Source organism: Hyaena hyaena, unplaced genomic scaffold, assembly GCF_003009895.1.
Source record: "Hyaena hyaena isolate Hyena2069 unplaced genomic scaffold, ASM300989v1 scaffold_231, whole genome shotgun sequence".
Taxonomy (NCBI): Eukaryota; Metazoa; Chordata; class Mammalia; order Carnivora; family Hyaenidae; genus Hyaena; species Hyaena hyaena.
This window is the reverse complement of record NW_024080862.1, coordinates 532,489-553,228: the sequence shown is the minus strand read 5'-3', so window position 1 is coordinate 553,228 and position 20,740 is coordinate 532,489. Positions and strand designations below refer to the sequence as shown.

General features: G+C 41.0%; 1 protein-coding gene across 5 annotated transcripts in view; it reads right to left on the bottom strand.

The window, feature by feature from the left end:
* Window positions 1–8,970: 8,970 nt before the first annotated feature.
* IQCF3 (IQ motif containing F3) overlaps window positions 8,971–20,740 on the bottom strand; it is a 69,686-nt gene continuing 57,916 nt past the window's right edge. For 2 of the 5 annotated variants that reach the window (XM_039243698.1, XM_039243704.1), the window contains exons 3-4: window positions 10,177–10,224; window positions 8,971–9,420 (exon numbers count right to left, since the gene is read on the bottom strand). In XM_039243698.1, the coding sequence (XP_039099629.1) occupies window positions 9,025–9,420; window positions 10,177–10,224 (444 nt within the window). In that variant the 3' untranslated portion in view covers window positions 8,971–9,024. Of the gene's footprint in view, window positions 9,421–10,176; window positions 10,225–10,715; window positions 10,800–20,740 lie in introns of those variants that run through there. The other 3 variants (XM_039243706.1, XM_039243707.1, XM_039243702.1) reach the window with 3 other exon arrangements.

Here is a 20,740-nt window from a genome sequence, read left to right as displayed (position 1 = left end):
GAGTTTCATCCATGGTATCACAAATAGCAAAATTTCATTATGTTTTATGGCTGGGTAACAGTCCATTGTATGTACATACCACATGCTTTTCTTTATCCATTCATCCATTGATGGACACTTAAGTTGTTTCCATATCTTGGCTATTGCTGCAATGAACATGGGGGTGCATATATCTTTTCAAATTAGTGTTTTTGTTTTCTTCAGATAAATACCCAGAAGCGGAATTTCTAGATTGTATGATAGTTCTTTTTTTTACTGTTTTCCATAGTTTAGGATCAATTTACCTGCCACAACAGTGCATACGGGTTCCCTTTTCTCCATATCCTGACCAACTTGTTTTTTTTTTTTTTAATTTTTAATGCTTATTCATTTTTTGAGAGACAGAGCATGAGCAGGGGAGGAGAAGAGAGAGAGGGAGACACAGAATCTGAAGCAGGCTCCAGGCTTTGAGCTGTCAGCACAGAGCCCCATGTGGGGCTGCAATCCATGAACTGCAAGATCATGACCTGAGCAGAAGTCGCCACTTAACTGAATGAACCACCGAGGTGCCCCATCACCAACTTGTTATTTCTTATCTTTTTAAAAAATCATAGCCATTCTAACAGGTGTGAGGTTATATCTCATTGTGGCTTTGATTTGCATTTCCCTGATGACTAGTGATGTTGAACATATTTTCATGTACCTGTTGGCTAACTGTATGTTTTCTATGGAAAAATGTCTTAGATCTGCCCATTTTAATTTTAATAAATAAATAAATAAATACTTTTTTTTTTGAGAGAGAGAGAAGGCATGAGTGAGGGGCAGAGAGAGAGAGAGAATCCCAGGAGGGAGAAAGACGGAGGAAGAGAAAGAGAGAGAGAAGCGGGGCTCACCTGAAGCAGGGCTCATGTTTACCCAAAGTGGGGCTTAAGCTCACCCCAAGCAGGTCTTGTGCTCACCTGAAGTGGAGCACGAGCTCACCTGATGTGGGACTTGAACTCATGAACCATGAGATCATGATCTGAGCCAAATTCAGATTGCTTAAGGACTGAGCCACCCAGGCATCCAGATTGGCCCATTTTTAAATTGGATTGTTTGATTTTTTGGTATTGAGTTATATGTTCTTTGTATATTTAGATATTATCCCCTTATCAGATATATGACTTGCAATTATTTTCTCCCATTCAGTAGGTTGTCGTTTCATTTTGTTGATGCTTTCATCAACATGAAGAAGCCTTTTAGTTTTATGTAATCTCACTTATTTATTTTTGCTTGTGTTACTTTTGCTTTTGGTGTCAGATTTTAAAAAATCATCACTAAGACCTATGTCAAGGAGATTACCACCTATGTTTTCTTCTATGAGTTTTTAAAAATTTTTAAAAATGTTTTATTTCTGAGAGAGAAGGAGAGACAGCATGAGCAGGGGAGGGTCAGAGAGAGAGGGAAACACAGAATCCGAAACAGGCTCCAGGCTCTGAGCTGTCAGCACAGAGCCCAACACGGGGCTTGAACCCACGAATCATGAGGTCATGATATGAGCTGAAGTTGGACGCTTAACCGACTGAGCCACCCAGGCGCCCCCCTTCTATGAGGGGTTCAAGGTTTACGTTTAAGTCTTTAATACACTTTGAGTTAATTTTTGTGCATGATATATAGATAGTGGGACAGTTTCATTCTTTTGCATGTGGCTGTCTAATTTGCCCAACATCATTTATTGAAGAGAATGTCCTTTCCAAATTGTATATGCTTGACTCCTTTGTTGTAAATTAATTGACCATTAGTATATGAGTTTATTTCTGAGACCTCTATTCTGGTACATTGATCTTTGTGTCTCTTTTTTCTGTCAATACCATACTGTTTTAATTACTATAGATTTATAATATAGTTTGAAATAGGGAATGCGATGCCTCCAGCTTTGTTCTTTCTTATGACTGCTTTGGCTTTTCAGGGTCTTCTGTAGTTCTACTCAGATTTTATGGTAGTTGTTCTCTATTTCTGTGAAAAAAAAACATTGGACTTTTGATAAGGATTGCTTATACAAAAAAAAAAATTGAAATTTGTATATTGCTTTGGGTAGTATGGATATTGTAACAATGCTAATTCTTCCATTCCATGAGTATGAAATATATTTCCATGTATTTGTGTTTTCCTCAATTTCTTTCACTAATGTGTAGCTTTCAATTTGTAGGTCTTTCACCTCCTTGGTTAAATTTATTCCTTAAGTGTTTTATTCTTTTTGATGCAATTATAAACGGAACTGTTTTCTTAATTTTTCTGACAGTTCATTATAAGTGTAAAGAAATGGAAGAGATATTTGTGTATTGATTTTGTATTCTGCAACTTTACTGTATTTGTTTATTAGTTCTAACAGTGTTTTGATGGAGTCTTTACCCTTTTCTAATATAATATCATGTTATCTGCAAATAGTGGTAGTGTTACTTCTTCCTTTCCAATTTGTATACCTTTTATTTCTTTTTCTTGCCTAATTGCTCTGGCTAGGACTTCCAATACTATGTAGAATGAAAGTGGTAAGATTGGTTATCCTTCTCTTGTTCCTGATCTTACAGGAAAAGCTTTTAGCTTTTCACTATTAAGTACAATGTTAGCTGTCTGTTTGGCATATATGGCCTTTACTATGTTGAGGTCCATTTCCTCTATACCCTCTTTGTTGACAGTTTTTAACATAAGTGAATGTTGAGTTTTGTCAAAAAAATTTTCAAAATCTGTTGAGATGGTCATATGATTTTTATCTTTCATTTTGTTAATGTGGTGTATCACATTAGCTGATTTGTGGATATTGAGCCATCCTTGTATCCCTGGAATAAATTCCACTTGATCATGGTGTATGATACTTTTAATGTATTGGTGAGTTCAGTTAGTTAATATTTTGTTGAGGACTTTTGCATTTATGTTTATCAGGGATATTGGCCTGTAATTTTCTTTTCTTATGGCATCCTTGTCTGGCTTTGGTATCAGGGTAATGCTGGCTTTGTAAAATGAGTTTGGAAGAGTTCCTTCCTCTTTTATTTTTTGGAAGAATTTGAGAAGAATTGGTATTTTAAAAAGTTTTTAAATGTTTATTTATTTTTTGAGAGAGAGAGAGAGAACCAACCAGGGAGGGGCAAAAATAGAGTGAGAGAGAAATCCCAAACAATGCATGGTTCAAATCCATGAACCATGAGATCATGACCTGAGCTGAAACCAAGAGTCAGACACTTAACCAACAGAGCCACCCAGGAACCCCAAGAAGGATTGACATTAATCCTTTTTTGAAGGTTTGGTAGAATTCACCAGTGAAAACCGTCTAGTCCTCAACTTTCATTTGTTGGGATGTTTTTGATTATGAATTCAATCTAAGGTAATAATCAGTCTGTACAGATTTTCTATTTTATCACAATTCAGTCTCGGTAAGTTATATGTTTCCAGGAATGTATCCATTTCTTCTACGTAGTCCAATTTGTTGGTGTATAATTGTTCAGAGTGGTCTCTTGTGGTCCTTTGTATTTCTGTGGCATCAGTTGTAACATCTCTGTAATTCCTGATTTTATTTGACTCCTTCCTTTTTCCCTTGGTGAGCCTAGGTAAGGCTTATCAATTTTGCTCATTTTTTCAAAGAACCTGCATTTGGTTTCACTGATATTTTCTATTGTCTTTTTAGTCTCTATTTCATTATTTCTGCTCTTCTCTTTGTTATTTCCTTCCTTCTATTAACTTTGGGCTTCTTTTGTTCTTCTTTTTCTAGTTCCTTGAGGTGTAGGCTCTTTATTTAATACTTTTCTTATTTCTTGAGGTAGGCATTTATCACTATGAACTTCCTTCTTGGAATTACTTTTGCTGCATCTAATACATTTTGGTATGTTATATTTCCATTTCTCTTTGTCTCAAGGTATTTATTTATCCTTTTGATTTCTTCTTTGGTCCATTGGTTTTATAGTAGCATGTGGTTTAATATCCACATATTTGTGAATTTTCCAGTTTTCTTCATGTAAATTGTTTCTATTGTAGTTAGAAAAGATGCTTGATATTATTTCACTCCTCTTACATTTATGAAGACTTGTTTTGTAATCTAACATATGATCTATCTTGGAAAATGTTCCATGTGCACTTGAGAAGAACATGTATTCTTTTTCTTCTGGATGGAATGTTCTGTGCGGTTGTCAATTCCATCTGGTCTAACATGTCATTTAAAACAAATGTTTTCTTTCTTTCTTTTTTTTTTAAATGTTTTATTTATTTCTAGGAGAGAGAGAGAGAGAGAGACAGCATGAGCAGGGGGAGGGTCAGAGAGAGAGGGAGTCACAGACTCTGAAACAGGGTCCAGGCTCTGAGCTGGCAGTCAGCACAGAGCCCGATGCGGGGCTCGAACCNAGTCACAGACTCTGAAACAGGGTCCAGGCTCTGAGCTGGCAGTCAGCACAGAGCCCGATGCGGGGCTCGAACCCACGAACCGCGAGATCATGACCCAAGCGAAAGTCGGACGCTTAACCGACTAAGCCACCCAGGCGCCCCAAAACAAATGTTTTCTTACTGATTTTCTGGCTGAATTATCTACTACTTGATGTGAGGGTGTTAAAGTCCCCTACTAACATTGTAGTACTGTCTATTTTTCCTTTAGGTCTGTTAATATTTGCTTTACATATTTAGGTGCTTTTATGCTGGATGCATAAATATTTGCAAATGTTGAATCTTCTTGTTGGATTGACTTTTTATCATTATGTAACACCCTTCTTTGTTTCTTACTAAAGCATTTATCTTAAAGTCTATTTTGTCTAATATAAAGTATTGCTACTCCAGCTTTCTTTTGGTTTCTGTTTGGATGGAATATCTTTTTCCATCCCTTCATTTCCAGTCTGTCTGTGTCTTTATATCTAAAGTGTATTTCTTACAGGCAGCATATAGATGGGTCGTTTTTAAATCCATTCAGCCACTCTGTGTCCTTTAAATGAAGAATTTAGTCCATGTACATTTAAAGTGATTATTGAAAGGTATGTGCTCATTGCTATTTTGTTCACTGTTTTTTGGTTATTTTTGTAGTTCCTCTTTGTTTCTTCTTTTCTCACTCTCTTCCTTGGTGGTTTGGTGACTTTCTTTAGTGGTATGCTTATAGTACTCTTTATTTTATGTACATTTATTATAGGTTTTTGCTTTGTGGTTCCCATGAGGCATATATATAACAATTTATACCTATAACAATTTATTTTTAGGTTGATAACAACTAAAATTTGTTATCTATCTATCTATTCTAAAGCTCAGCATTACTCTTCCCAACATATTTTATGTTTTCAATGTCACATTTTACACCTTTTTAGCTCATATTTTACATCTTTTTGCCTGTCTATCCCGTAACTAATTATTGTAATCATATTTATTTTTGCTAATTTTGTATTTTAACGTTCATACTAGCTTTATTTTATTATTTTTTATTCAAGTATAGTTGATGCACATATTGCATTAGTTTCAGGTATACAACATAGTTATTCAACAACTCTATACATTGTACTATGCTCACCACAAGTATATCTACCATCTGTCACCATGCAATGCTATTACAATACCATTGACTGTATTCCCTATGCTGTACCTTTTACGCCCATGATTTATTCAGTCTATAACTGGAAACCTGTATCTCCCACTCCCCCTTTTTTGATTTTGCCCATCCCTCACTCCCTTTCCCTCTGGCAACCATCAGTTTATTCTTTATAGGTCTGATTTTTCTTTTTGTTCATTTGTTTATTCATTTATTTTGTTTCTTAGATTCCATATATAAAGAAAACCATATGGAATTTGTTTCTCTGCCTGACTTATTTCACTTAGTATAATACTTTCTAGGTTTATCCATGTTATTGCAAATGGCAAGATATCATTTCTTTTTATGCTTGAGTTGTATTCCATCATTAATCACATATTCTTTATCCGTTCGTCTATCAATGGACACTTGAATTGTTACTAGATCTTGGTTATTTTTTTTTAAGTTTATTTTGAGAGAATGTGTATATGTGTGAGCAGGGAGAAAGAGAATCCCAAGCAGGCTCTATGCTCTCAGTATTGAGCCTGATGCAGGGCTCAATCTCATGAACCATGAGATCATGACCTGAGCTGAAATCAAGAGTTGGATGCTTAACTGACTGAGCTATGCAGGTGCCCCCAGATTTTGGTTATTGTATATAATGCTAAGTAAACATGCAAGTGCAGGTGTCTTTTTGAATTAGTTTTTTTTCTTTTCTTTGGGTTAATAGCCAGTAGTGGAATTACTAGATCATATGGTATTTCTATTTTTAATTTCTTAATGTTTATTTGAGAGAGAGAGAGAAACAGAGTGTAAGCTGGGGAGGAGCAGAGAGGGAGTCACAGAATCCGAAGCAGGTTCCAGGCCCTGAGCTGTCAGCACAGAGCCCATCTCAGGGCTTGAACCCACGAGCTGTGAGATCATGACCTGAGCTGAAGTTGGACACTCACCCAACAGAGTCACCCAGGTACTCCCTATTTTTAATTTTTTGAGTAACCTCCATATTGTTTTCCAAAATGGCTGTACCAATTTACATTCCCACAATCAGTGCACAAGGGCTCCTTTTTCTCTGGATCCTTGCTAACACTTGTTATTTCTCATCTTTTAGATTCTAGCCATCTGACAGGTGATCTCAAATTGTAGTTTTGACCTGCAAGCTTTATAAGCAATTAATCCACTAACTTTACTATATATTTATCTTCCAGTAAGATTTATTCTTTCCTTCGTATTTTGTTACTATTTAGTTCCCCAAATTTATTATACTCCCAGTCCAAAAGCAGAGGTTACTGCATGTCACACAGGATCACAGGGAAGCATCAGGTTTTAGGTGGCAGAAAGCAGAAGTAAGAAAAGAGCTATTCCCATGGCTTCTGTCAGAGTGCAAAAGGCAAAGAAGGATAGGTAAACCATTTAAGATGGTCTGGTTTGAGTAATTTCTGTGGTTTCTAAGCTATATAGATGTCTAGTACCTGGCTTGGAATGATTAAGGCAGAGGATTATGGCTTTCTGGGATGTACAAGACAAAGAAAAAGAGGTATCTGAACTGGCTAGTTTGCAAATGAAAGGCATGCTCTGGGATGAATATTTTGATATCTCTAAGAACTGGATACACCTGGGAGGGGCAGTGTCTCCCAACGAAGAAAGGGACTTTTTTTTTTTTAATTTTTATATGTTTTATTTACTTCTGAGAGAGATAGAGAGAGAGCGAGAGAGAGAGAGAGTGCGCACATGAACAGGGGAAGGTCAGAGAGAGAGGGAGATACAGAATCTGAAACAGGCTCCAGGCTCTGAGCCAGCTGTCAGCACAGAGCCTGACAGGGGCTCGAACCCATGAACTGTGAGATCATGACCTGAGCCGAAGTTGGACACTTAACTGACTGAGCCACCCAGGCACCACTTTTTTTTTTTTTTAATTTTTATATGTTTTAGAAAGGGACTTTTTAAAAAAGATGATAAAATGACATAATATCCAGAACCTAAAAAATATATACAATGACACATTGGAAAGGGAGAGAGACAGAGAAACAGAACCTACGGACCTAGGTGTTGGGAACATAAATTTGAACCTGAATCCTTGTGCTCCTGAAGCTCACCCTCTAGTGGGAGCAACAGAAAACAGATAACGAAGCAAGATATCCTTGGGTAGTGATGGGAACTTTGAAAACAGGAAAGCAGAGTCAGGCGCTAGAGCATACAGTAGGGGTGGGGAAGCCATTCCAATAAGGTGGTCAAAGAAGGTCTCTCTGAGGAGAAAGCATGGAGCAGAGACACACCTGATTGGAGGGAGAGCTCTGATACAGTCCCTGTCACAAATTAAAATAGAAATTTTATGTGTCCAGCCTAACAAGTAAAAACAAGCCTCATATTCTGTATACCTTTTCTACTTGTTATTCCCATAATTCATTTTTATTGTTTTACAAAAGAATTGGTTTATGATGGATCAGTCACTTAAAAAAAAAAAGGCCATTCCTTAAAGGCAGCTTGAGAAGCAATAATCTCTGGTGCAATTACAGGAGTGGGTGATTCAGGTAAGATGCAAGTCAAAATCACTGGAGGTAAGAGGCCAGGGGCTTGTGGCATCATTAAATTTAATCATTTAATACTGAAGTCACTAAGAATGGTGTCATACACAGGGTGGCAGTGATATCAGTGGGATCCTTTTTGTGTTTCAGCACCCTGGAGAAGCTGGTCCTGAGGATGGAGGCAGAGCTGAGGTTCCTTATGATCATGATATATGTGGGGTGTCTAGGTGGCTCAGTCGGTTAAGTGACTGACTTCGGCTCAGCTCATGATCTCATGGTTCATGGGTTCCAGCCCCATGTCAGGCTCTGTGCTGACAGCTCAGAGCCTAGAGCCTGCTTAGGATTCTGTGTCTCCCTCTCTCTGTGGCCCTCCCCCCTCATGCTCTGTCTCTGTCTCTGTTAAGAATTTTAAAAAAAGACATTAAAAAAAAAAAGATCATGATATCTGCTATTTCCCAAAGAAAACAGCATCCAAGTTAGCACAAAACTTGCAAAACCTTGTGCTTAGTCACCACTAAGGTCAGCCCTCCGTGCTTTCTCTAGGCTGTACTGCTCCCAAGAGCCAGCAAAGTGTCTGACTTCCGTCGAGGGGCTTGCCAAATAGACAGCCAATGGGTGCAAGCCCCAGCTGGTCTGTGATGGCAGGCTAACAGAATATGGATTCAAAGGCAACTCTCATAAGAGGAGGTGCCTGGAGTCTTTGGGAATATAAAGCCTAACCCCTCCAAATTGCGAGGCCAGGAGATAAGAATGGTGCCAGGGTTATGGAATGGGACACCTGGCTCTGGATGTGTGAGGACAACGTCAGGTAGCAATCTCTGATTTGGATGGAGCCAGTGGCATATGGCCACTGTCAGTCGGCACTAAGGGACGGGAGTTGAGGGGGAGATACCTGTATTACCCTATGAAGATGAGGGAGGCCTTGGGGTCTTCGTGGTGTAAGAGTCACTGAGACACACAAAACCTGGTCAGACATTTATTGGGGGCAGTGGAGCAGTTCTCCACCCTGTAGTACTTTTAGACTGATAGGATTTCAATATGGAACTCCGGCTGGTTGGGAGTGACTTCATATTGTGCCTGCAGAAGAGCACTGGTCTGGAATGCAAAGCAGTTCTTCGGGGCCTGGAAGATGCAGATAGCATTGCATATCCGGCAGTAACGTTGATGGTACTGCCACATGCGAACCCAGGACTGGAGCTTGACTGCCGCCTCCTCCTGGATTACATAGATCTTCAGCAGGTCCTGCCGCTGCTTAAGAATCCGCCTCCACAAGAGTGTTCTCCACCAGAGCTGAATCATCCAGGCCCTGAGGGCTGCCACCAGCAGGGTGCGACGCACCAGGGTGCCACGCCACCAGGCCTGGATCTTCTCAGCTGCCCTGACTCTTGCTCTGTGGCGTTTTTGACAAAGCTGCTAACCAAGCAAAGCAGAGGACTCCACATAAATTTGTTACAAACAACTACAAGTCTGGTGTCTACAATGAAGGAGCTCTGATCTTCTCTCATAACAACCAGCCTTTCCCCCTGGTGGTTCTGAGGACCCAGGAGTCCTGGGTGGGGTTTTGCCTCTACCTCTATCTTATCTGTGGCCATAGACACATCAGTTCATCCTCTGAGTCATAGTGTCCTCATCTACAAAATGGGGATATGCTTGCCCTGTGGTCTTCACAGGTTCTGTGGAAACAATTTCTGATCCAGAAGTCCTGCCATGAGCGTGAGGAACCAAAGGGTCCTCTGAGAAAGAACCTCTGCATTTATGGCCTGAATCTCAGCCCAAATTCCAGCCTATGATGCTGCCTCCTGACGCCTCACGTCATGCCATGGCCCCTTGAGGGCTTCCCTTTACCTCACTTCTTTTGATTTCCATTACTACCTCTCAGTCATCCCCATATCCTTCTAAACCCAGACCTTCCTTTCCCCAGCTTTCCAGTTCCCACTGCTGTGTGTCACCATCCAGTGGCTTGTCTACATCCTGATTCCTCACCTTTCTGCTGTCTCTCCATACTTAACACAGCTCACTCAGAATAGGGAGGGAATTTATGGGGATAGGAGAGCAACGCTGAGCTGACTTCTCAGTTGTGGGACCAGAGATGGATCCTTCACTTCCAAGGGCTCTGTCCTCAGAAGGTCAATGAACTGTGGTTTTCTCGTGCTCCTAGGCTCCACCTACCTTCTTCAGTCTCTCTCTCTCTTGTGCATCCTCATCTGGACCAGACTTCTGCAATAAGAATATAGAGAGAAACCATGAGTGAGGACCAGCCTCTGTGCAAAGTCCTCACAGCCTTACTTCCCCATTCTTTCCGAGGCCTTTAAAAAAATTTTTTTTTAAAGTTTATTTATTTGGGGCACCTAGGTGGCTCAGTTGGTTGAGTGGCCGACTTTGGCTCAGGTCATGATCTTGTGGTCCATGACCTGGACCCGAGTCAGGCTCCGTGCTGACAGCTTGGAGCCTGGAGTCTGCTTTAGGGAGGGAGGGGCAGAAAGATGGGGAGAGAGAATCCCAAGTAGGCTCCATGCTCAGTGTAGAGCCCGATCCTACACAGGGCTCAATCTCACAACCACGATATCATGACCTGAGCCCAAATCAAGGGTTGGACGCTTAATCAACTGAGACATCCAGGCATTCCTCTGAGTCCTTTTGAAGTCATCTGGTGCTTCCCTCTGCCATTGGCCAATTCCCTACCCGCAGGGAGAGGGTGTCTGTCTTACACAGCATTTACCGCCCATGGTTTGGGGCAGTGGTTCAGGTGTTCACACCCCCTCCAATTGCTGCTCCATTGGTCCTGGCAGAGACAGGAAGGGTGAGAGAGGAGGAGATAGCCATGATGTCACAGGGCAACTATGACCCAGGGACCAGGTTGCCTCTTTATTGGGTAAAGAGGAAACATCTGCTCATTTCCCTCCTGCCAGAGATGGACCAGTGTCCTTAGGGAAACCACAGCCTCTGTGAGTCTGTCCTATCCTAAGGATGACCTCTAGTCTTGCTCCCTCAAAGGACTGTCCTGTCATCATCACTAAGGAGAGCTGCTTAAGCAGTACAGAGAAATGTGCCTGGGCTCAGGATGTTCCCTGTGTCCTGCCTTATCTGCCTTCATGCCCTTCCTCAGTGTGTGGGAAAATCCTTCTTTTTTTTTTTTTAAATTCTTTTTTTTAATGTTTTTTATTTATTTCTAGGAGAGAGAGAGAGAGAGAGAGAGAGAGAGAGAGAGAGAGAAACAGGTTCCAGGCTCTGAGCTGGCAGTCAGCACAGAGCCCGACGTGGGGCTTGAACCCATGAACCGCGAGATCATGACCTAAGCGAAAGTCGGACGCCTAACCGACTAAGCCACCCAGGCGCCCCGGGAAAATCCTTCTTTTATTGAGAGTGACAGTGAGTATGGAGGGTGAGCAGAAGGGGCCAAGGATGGAGGTATCTCAGTCTATTTCTATTCCCCTCCAGGTGCTGAACCATTGTCTTTCTGTAGTTGTTTGGTGTCTAGCAAGCCAATATATGTTCCTTAACACAAAACAAGCCCTTCCATTCAGTGTCTGAAATTTACTGGGCTGGAGGAATTTTCCAAACATGAGTCATTATGTAAGAGATAGTGTTCCCCAGTGTAGAGTCCTCTAGTGGTGGCGATGGTCATATTTGAAAGAGTCACTTAGTTATTCAACCTTGCCTTCAAGACCAGCTGCCTCTAGCTGTCCCCACTGCCATCTCTCAGCCACGCTCGCTTTCTTCTCTTAACCGCCTCTGGATAGCCCCCTCCAAACCTCAGGGACATGCTGACATGGTCTCATCATTTCAAGGCATTAACTCTCCACCAAAAAAGAAGAGGATTTGTCTTTCTGCTCCATCCCCATCCCCCCAAAATCTCACTTTTCTCCCTTCGTCTTCCCAATTAGGTCACTTGCTGCCACTTAGGTTCCCAATGGCAATTTAGTGTTTATATTATCATGACTCTGTGAGTGCCACTGAACACTGTGCCACAGAGCACATTCTGGTTCCCTATCCTTTCCTGCACAGCTTCACAGTTTTTTTTTTATCATGAAATATTTAAATGTATACAAAATTTGACAACAGATAAGGACTCCCTATGTGCTCATGACCCAGCATAACCTGTTTCCCTGCTCTCTGCCCCACAGATGAGGTAAGCCATGGCAGGGAGTGCTGTGAGGAGCATCTTCCTGCATGTGTCTGTGCCTCCCTGGGAGGCATCCTCCAGGGAATGCACACGGGGGTGGCTTGCTGTGTCATGGGACAGGTGGCTCCTCCATGCTACTAAATACTGACAGACTGTTTTCCACAGTGGCAGCACCAATGCAACCTCTATCAATCATCTCCTAATTTTTGCCAAACTGAAAGATGTGAAGTGGTGTCACCTTGCTCTTTTAATTTGCATTTCTCTGACTAATGACTTGAGCAGAGCAGGATTCTTCAGGCTAAGTAACGGGGCTCCAGTCTTGACACAGACCCTTTCTGGCTGGATGCACCTGACCAAGTCTTTCAGTGGTGTCTGTTTCTTCCTGGGCAAAGTGAAGATAGCAACATGGTTCCTCTTCCAAGGAGCTGTTGTGGAGATTCATGAAGGTAAGGTCCTTGGAATGGCATCTGGTCCTAGTACTGCTCTGTGTCTTTCAGCTCTTACAATGATTTCATCTTGGTCTTCTGGCATTTCTGTGTAATTGTCTGGTCTAGTCCTTGGCCTATTTCTTCTATTGGATTCCCATCATCCTCTTGTATGACTTCCTTGGACAACCTTTTGTGGATAGATATATTGCAAATATCTTTTCCTAAACAATCATCTGCCAACTGACTTTTTTCATGGTGTCATTCATTGCACAGATATCATTCCATCCATTTCTCCCTTTATAATTGTGCTTTTGAAAATTTTTAAATTAGTACTTTCTCATTCAGGGTCACATATTTTCCTGTTAAATTCTGGTTTATGTCTGACACTGAAGTCTTCACCAAGTGACAGGAACATGATCCTGTATGTTAGGTCTCCCTCTTTCTTGGATTTAGTCCCTATTTTGGATAGAGCGCATGTTATGATAGTTTCCCAAGGAAAAGTGCATGGATATAAATATGTAGACATTTGCATGTCTGAAAATGATTTTTTTTCTACCTTCAAATCTGACTGATAGTATTGCTAAGTATGGAATTCTAGATTGAAAATAGTTTTCCCTCAAATTTGAGGAATTGGTTTAACTTTTCCTAGAGGTCTAATGTGACTCTGATTCCTTCATCCATATGATGTGACTTATTTTTTCCTCTCTGGAAGTTTTTAGGATCTTCTCCTCGTCCCTTATCTTTAGTTTTTAGGATGTTCTAAAATTATTGTTGTTTCAGTAAGTGATTACATAATGAAGGAATACATGAGTCCATGTAGGTCTTAGACTTAAAGTGTCTTCATAAGGGTTCAAATCCTACTCTCTAGAAACAACTGTCTTAATATCTCTGACCCAACCATCCCAGATCCCTCACACCCACTGGACATGTCGTTCTCAGCCTTTCTGATATGTTCCCCCACCCCCTGCCTCACTCATTGTATGGGGCACATTAGTTTATAAAATTTGTATTATCCAACTATGAGAAACTTTATGAGTTTTTAAAAAAATTTCTACCTTTTAGTTTTCTCTACTTAATACTTAGATAAGTCTTATTAGTCAGATGATAGATTGATCCTCTAATTTTCCAATATTTTCTACACTATTTTCTGATTTTGTCTTTTTATTCTACTTTTTGGGAAGATATTCCCCATTTTAAGAGTCTCAGCTTTCAAGAGCTCCTTCTTGTCTTTGGACTGTTCTTTTAAGGCACAGTATTCTTATTTCACTGATTTGTTATCTTTTATTAGGAATAGTAGTAACAGGGACATCAGGGTGGCTCAGTTAGTTAAACACCTGACTTTGGCTCAAGTCATGATCACATGGTTCACGGGTTCGAGCCCCACATCCGGCTCTGTGCTGACAGCTCAGAGCTTGGATCCTGCTTAGGGTTCTGTGTCTCCCTCTTTCTCTTCCCCTCCCTCCCTTGTGTTCTCTCTCAAATAAATAAACATTTAAAAAGGGAATAGTACTTATAATTGTTAGTTTGGTTTTTTAAACCTTTTTCTTCTGTTCCCAGTATGGTCTTTTTTCTTTTAAGTTCCCTTTTTCCTGTTTTTATCTCAGTCTCTCATGTTAATAACCTTTGGTTGTCTATTCATGTGTCTAAGCATGGCACTAAAATGCCAAAGGGAAGCTCAGAGTGCATGGGTGCGGCTTATTAACTGGTATCATTCAGTGTAGGTTAATAAGGTAGGGTTGGGTTTTGTTTCAGTGGGGAACCCCCAAAGTTAGCATTCATTTGTTTTACTCTTTGGAGATTGTGGTAGATTGCTTTCGTGGTATTACATTCATATTTTTTCCTGTGGGACTTTGTAGTTTCTTCCCACAAGGGGATAGAATCTATCTTCCTGTGCCTTGGGTTTGGCAGTGTGACATGCTGTGGTCAACAGAATAAGGTGGAATGATGACATGCAAGTTTGACCTTGGCTTTGAAAGTCTTTGCCAATTTATGTTTACCCTTTTGGACTTCTGCCATTGCCAACAAGGAAGTGCCTGGGGTAGGGATATGAGGAAGAGGATTGGAAACGTGGGACAGAGCTTCTCCAGCTAAGCTATCCCAGCTAACCATGGCCTAGATCAACATGCTTCCTGTTGCATGCCACTGAGGCTTGTGGCAGTTTGCTATGCAGCATTTGCGTAGCAATAATTGACTGATGCCCGAGAGAGGAATCCCAGAACCTTGAGTCAGAGAGTGGAATGAAACCTGACTGCAAGCCTTCAGGGAGGTGAGCTGGCACAGAGGGCTGGAGGCCTCACCGTCCAGCCTACACACTTTCATTTAATCCTTCCATTTTAGTATGGTGCTTCACCTCTGCCTTCAGCCATGACTGAAATTCTGGAGTCTAGGTCCTCCCTGGTTCAACTTATGCAGAAAAGAAACCTCTCTTCTGCCAGGGTGGAGAAGGGGCTATTGCCAGCTGTATATATGAAGGAGAAGAACAGGATGAAGGGAATCCAACAAATCCTTATTTAAATGTTTACTCCTCACCTTAGAGTCTTAGCAGTAGCTGGTGCCTCAATTACACACTGTTGTTATTACAATCTTTTGATGTATTTTCATGTGTCTTACCATACTCCTACCTCTAGTCTCTTTTTTTTCAAAATTGTCTTTACTAATTGTGGACACTTATTCAATATGATTTCTTTTTATCACTTTGTCAAGTTCCCAAAAACTCCTGATTAGATTCTTATAGGAATTGAGTTTAACTTACAGATCAACTTGGAGGTAACTGACAATTTTACAATCTTGAGTCATTCTATGAATAACTATATGATATATTTCCCCTTTTATCGGTCTTCTGTTATATCCTTTGAGCTGTGGACAAGAGTGGCACATATAGCTTCAAGGATATGCCCTAAAGAGAAGGAGCATGCCACAAAAAACCATAAAATACCTCGGAATAAACCTAACCAAGGATACAAGAGATCTGTATGATGAAAACTATAGAAAACTTATGAAGGAAATTGAAGAAGACACAAAGAAATGGAAAAACATTCCATGCTCATGGATAGGAAGAATAAATATAGTTAAGATGTCATTACTACCTAAAGCACTCTACACATTCAATGCAATTCCAATCAAAATTGCACCAGCATACTTCTCAAAACTAGAACAAACTATCCAAAAATTTGTATGGAACCACAAAAGACCCCGAATAGCCAAAGTAATACTGAAAAATAAAACCAAAACGGGAGGTATCACCATCCCAGACTTCAGCCTCTACTACAAAGCTGTCATCCTCAAGACAGTATGGTATTGGCACAAAAACAGACACATAGACCAATGGAACAGAATTGAGAACTCAGAAGTGGACCCAAAAGTATACAGCCAACTGATCTTTGACAAAGCAGGAAAGAATATCCAATGGAAAAAAGACAGCCTTTTTAACAGATGGTGTTGGGAGAACTGGACAGCAACATGCAGAAGAATGAAACTAGATCATTTTCTCACACCATGCACAAAAATCAACTCAAAATGGATAAAGGACCTGAACGTGAGACAGGAAACTATCAACACCCTAGAGGAGAAAGCAGGAAACAACCTCCTTGACCTCCACCGCAGCAACTTCTTACTTGACACATCCCCAAAAGCAAGGGAATCAAGAGCAAAAATAAACTGTTGGGACCTCATCAAGATTAAAAGCTTCTGCACAGCCAAGGAAACAACCCAGAAAATTAATAGGCAACCAACGGAATGGGAAAAGATAGTTGCAAATGACATATCAGATAAAGGGTTAATATCCAGAATCTATAAGGAACTCACCAAACTACACGCCCGAAAAACAAACAACCCAGTGAAGAAATGGGCAGAAGACATGAACAGACACTTCTCCAAAGAGGACATCCAGATGGCCAACAGACACATGAAACGATGCTCAGCATCCCTCCTCATCAGGGAAATACAAATCAAAACCACACTGAGATACCACCTCACGCCAGTCAGAGTGGCTAAAATGAGCAAATCAGAGAACTCTAGATGCTGGCGAGGATGTGGAGAAACGGGCACCCTCCTACACTGTTGGTGGGAATGTAAACTGGTACAGCCCCTCTGGAAAACAGTGTGGAGGTTCCTCAGGAAACTAACAATAGAACTCCCTTATGACCCAGCAATAGCACTGCTAGGAATTTACCCAAGGGATACAGAAATGCTGAGGCATAGGAGCACATGTACCCCAATGTTCATAGCAGCACTCTCCACAATAGCTAAAACATGGAAAGAGCCTAAGTGTCCATCAACAGATGAATGGATCAAGAAGATGTGGTTTATCTATACCATGGAATACTACATGGCAATGAGAAACAATGAAATCTGGCCATGTGTAGCAACATGGATGGACCTTGAGGGTGTTATGCTGAGCGAAATAAGTCAGGCAGAGAAGGACAAATACCATATGTTTGCACGTATAGGAGGATTAGGAGGAACTTGACGGAGGACCAAGGGGGAGAAGAAGGGCGGAAATGGTGGGGGAAAGGGAGAGAGGCAAACCATGAGAGACTCTTGAATGCTGACAAAAACTGAGGACTGATGGATGTGGGGGGGAGGGGGGGATGGGCATGAAGGAGGGCACTTTGGGGATGAGCACTGAGTGTTATGTAAAAACTAATTTGACAATAAACTATTTGTAAAAAAAAAAAAAAAAAAAAGAGAAGGAGCATGCCTTTCTCCTTCTCCTTCCTCCTGGCTGGCTAGATTGTGGAGGGGATTGTTGAAGTTGAAACAGACATTTGGGATCATGCGGTGATCTTGGGCTCACAGACCATATATAGCAGAGTAATAAGTTAGGAGGGGCTAGGATTCTTCACCCTGTGCAGTGCATCCTGGGGTCTGGATACCTGTTTCTGAACTTCTTTGGAAAAGAGAAATAAACTTCAATTTATTTAACTCTCTGCTATTTTGGTCATGCTGTCCTTCACAGTGACCACACAGTTAAGCTCTACCCCAGTAGTTCTCAAAGTGGGGTTCCCTAGAACAGCAGCCACAGCACCACCTAGAAAACATATTAGAAATATTCTTGGGACCCTGTAAACTAAATCAGAAATGTTGGGTGGGGCCAGCGATCTTTGGCTTTAATGAGACCCCACATGATTGTGATATATGCTATAGTTTGAAAAGCATTGCTCTATTTCTTCCCTGGGTCTAACACATATAATAAGATGTCCACTTTCTTAAAGAGGCACAGCTCAGAGGTTATCCTAGAAGTGAAGACTGCCATGCATGTGCTTTGTGTAAGTTGAGTAGAGCGCAAGAGAAGGACCTGACAGTTTTATTTATTCCTAATACAGTTGTTTCATGAATGGCTGGTGGTTGCCCATGACACCCGCCTGCAGACTTGTTGAGCTAGGCTAATTAAAGACTCTACATTGGCTCATAGGTGACCCAATCCATGATTAGATTCACATCTGGACATTCTGATTCCAGATAATTAGCTGATTTACCCATCAATCCACAGCACTTTCCTTCTTCATCAAACTACACAGCATTACAAGAATGTTCTGGTCCTCTGGGTGCATTAAATGAGAGATAATCCAACACTTACTTGAGAATTCCCTAGGCACATCTTCTGTCAAGTTTCTAATTAAAAAACTAATTTTTGAAAACCACTTTCTGGGGTGCCTCAGTTGGTTAAGCGTCTGACTTCGGCTCAGGTCATCATCTCGAGGTCCATGAGTTCTAGCCCCGCATCAGGCTCTGTGCTCACAGCTCAGATTCTGTGTCTCCCTCTCTTTCTGCCCCTCCCCACCCATGCTCACTCTCTCTGTCTCTCAAAAATAAATAAACGTTAAAAAATTAAAAAAAAAGAAAAACACTTTCTGAGAAGCAGTTCATATCAATCTCTTTTAAGTGTTTTTTTTTCCTTACATTTTTTTCACTCTTTAAAATTTTTTTAAATGTTTTATTTCTGAGATAGAGAGAGAGAGAGAGAGACAGCCTGAGCAGGGGAAGGTCAGAGAGAGAGGGAGACGGAGAATCCAAAACATGCTCCAGGCTCTGAGCTGTCATCACAGAGTCCGACGTGGGGCTTGAACCCACCATCAGTGAGATCGTGACCTGACTGAAGTTGGACGCTTAACCGACTGAGCCACCCAGGTGCTCTCCCCCCTTTTTTTTTTTAAATTTTTAATGTTTTATTTCACTCCTTTTAAAAAATTTAAATTCAAGCTAGTTAATATGTAGTGTAGCAGTGGTTTCAGGAGAGAAATTTAGTGATTCATCACTTACATATAACACCCAGTGCTCATCCCAACAACTGTCCTCCTTAATGTCCATCACCCATTTAGCCCACCCCCCACCTACCTCCCCTCCAGCAGCCCTCAGTTTGTTCTCTGTATTTAAGAGTCTCTTGTGGTTTGCCTCCTTCTCTGTTTTATTTTTTATTTTTTCTTCTCTTCCCTTATGTTCATGTTTTGTTTCTTTTTTTTTTGATTAATTTTTTTAATGTTTATTTATTTTTGAGACAGAGAGAGACAGACAGATCACAAGCAAAGGAGGGGCAGAGAGAGAGGTAGACACAAAATCTGAAGCAGGCTCCAGGTTCTGAGTTGTCAGCACAGAGCCCGACGTGGGGCTTGAACCCACCATCAGTGAGATTGTGACCTGAGCCGAAGTTGGACACTTAACCAACTGAGCCACTCAGGAGCCCCTGTTTTGTTTCTTAAGTTCCACATATGAGTGAAATCATATGATATTTGTCTTTCTCTGGCTGACTTATTTCGCTTAGCATAATATACTCTGGTTCCATCCACACTGTTACAAATGGCAAGATTTCATTCTTTTTGATCCCTGAATTATATTTAAATGTTTACTAATCTATTGAGATCTCTTTTTTTTTTTTTTTTTTTTTGCTGTTTTAGCAAACTGACTTAAGTGAAAATGGTTTATTGGCTTACAAAATGAATTCCTTTCGAATAGGTAGTTGTAGCTTCAAGCATGGCTGGCTCCAGAGGCCCAAAGGAATCCTTGTGGCTTAGTCTCTTTCTTGGCAACTGATGGATCTTTCTTCTGTGTTGGCTCCATTCTCGGCTATTTCCATTTGGTGCCCCTAGCAGCTCTGGTTTCGTAGTCCTTATAGTTGGTAATCCTGGGACTTCCAACACAGCACCGCAACAGAGACTCAATGGCCTGGCTTATGTCATGCACTCATCCCCGAACCAATCACTGTGGCCACATGCATAAAATATTCTGACATTTCTCTAAGAACTTGCATGTCCTGAGCTGAGCCTAGGTTAGGTGCGTGCCTCCATTGTCCAGAAGCAACCATATCGGTACCCTCCATGAGACTTCTCCATCTCATCTTTAAGGGGCTCTTAAAGATAAAGGGATAAAGATAAGGGGCTCTGAGGGATTAAAGATAAGGGTTAAGCAGGACCTTGAAGAGCAGAAATATATCTGAGGCAGGTTAGCTATTAATGATCTCTACCAGAAAGGCACAGATCCAAAAAATCCAGTGAATTGAAAAAACAGAGACAAGGAGACATGACATGAAATGTGTAGGACAGAGGGAGGCCCAGACTGAGGGAGGAAGATACTGAGGAACAAATTAGAGGTATTATGAAAGACAGAATTATGAGGGATAGACAGAGAAGCACAGAGAGATGAAAACCGAGAGAGTAGTATTTGTAGATGAAATGGCACGACAATAAATTCTCCTCCCACTCACCCCCCCCCACGTACTCACACACACGTACTCACACACGTGGAAGCAATGCCAAAGAGATGTAACAATTCCCAGAATCCTGGAATAACAGGTTTATTTGGTATGAGGGTTCTAGGATGGTTGTCTGAAACATTCATTCAGGGATGGTGGGACACCTATTTCTAGAAAGTAGGTTGTGAACCATGGTGAAGCCACAAATCCAAGTCCTGGTAGGATCGTGTATTCATTCATTACATAAATATTTTGTGAAACTGCAAAAAGACAGCCACAGGCTAATGAAAAGTTTCTCAAAACTTGAACAGATGTTTCTCCAAAGGTGGACAAATGAACAAAATGCACAGAAGATGCCCAACAAAATTCATCATGAGGGAAATGTAAATCAGACTACAGTGAGCTACCACTTCCCACTCACTGGGTTGGTTAGAATTTGCAAAAGTGAAAAAAGTGTCAGGAAAGATGTAGAAAAATTGGAACCCTATACCTCAC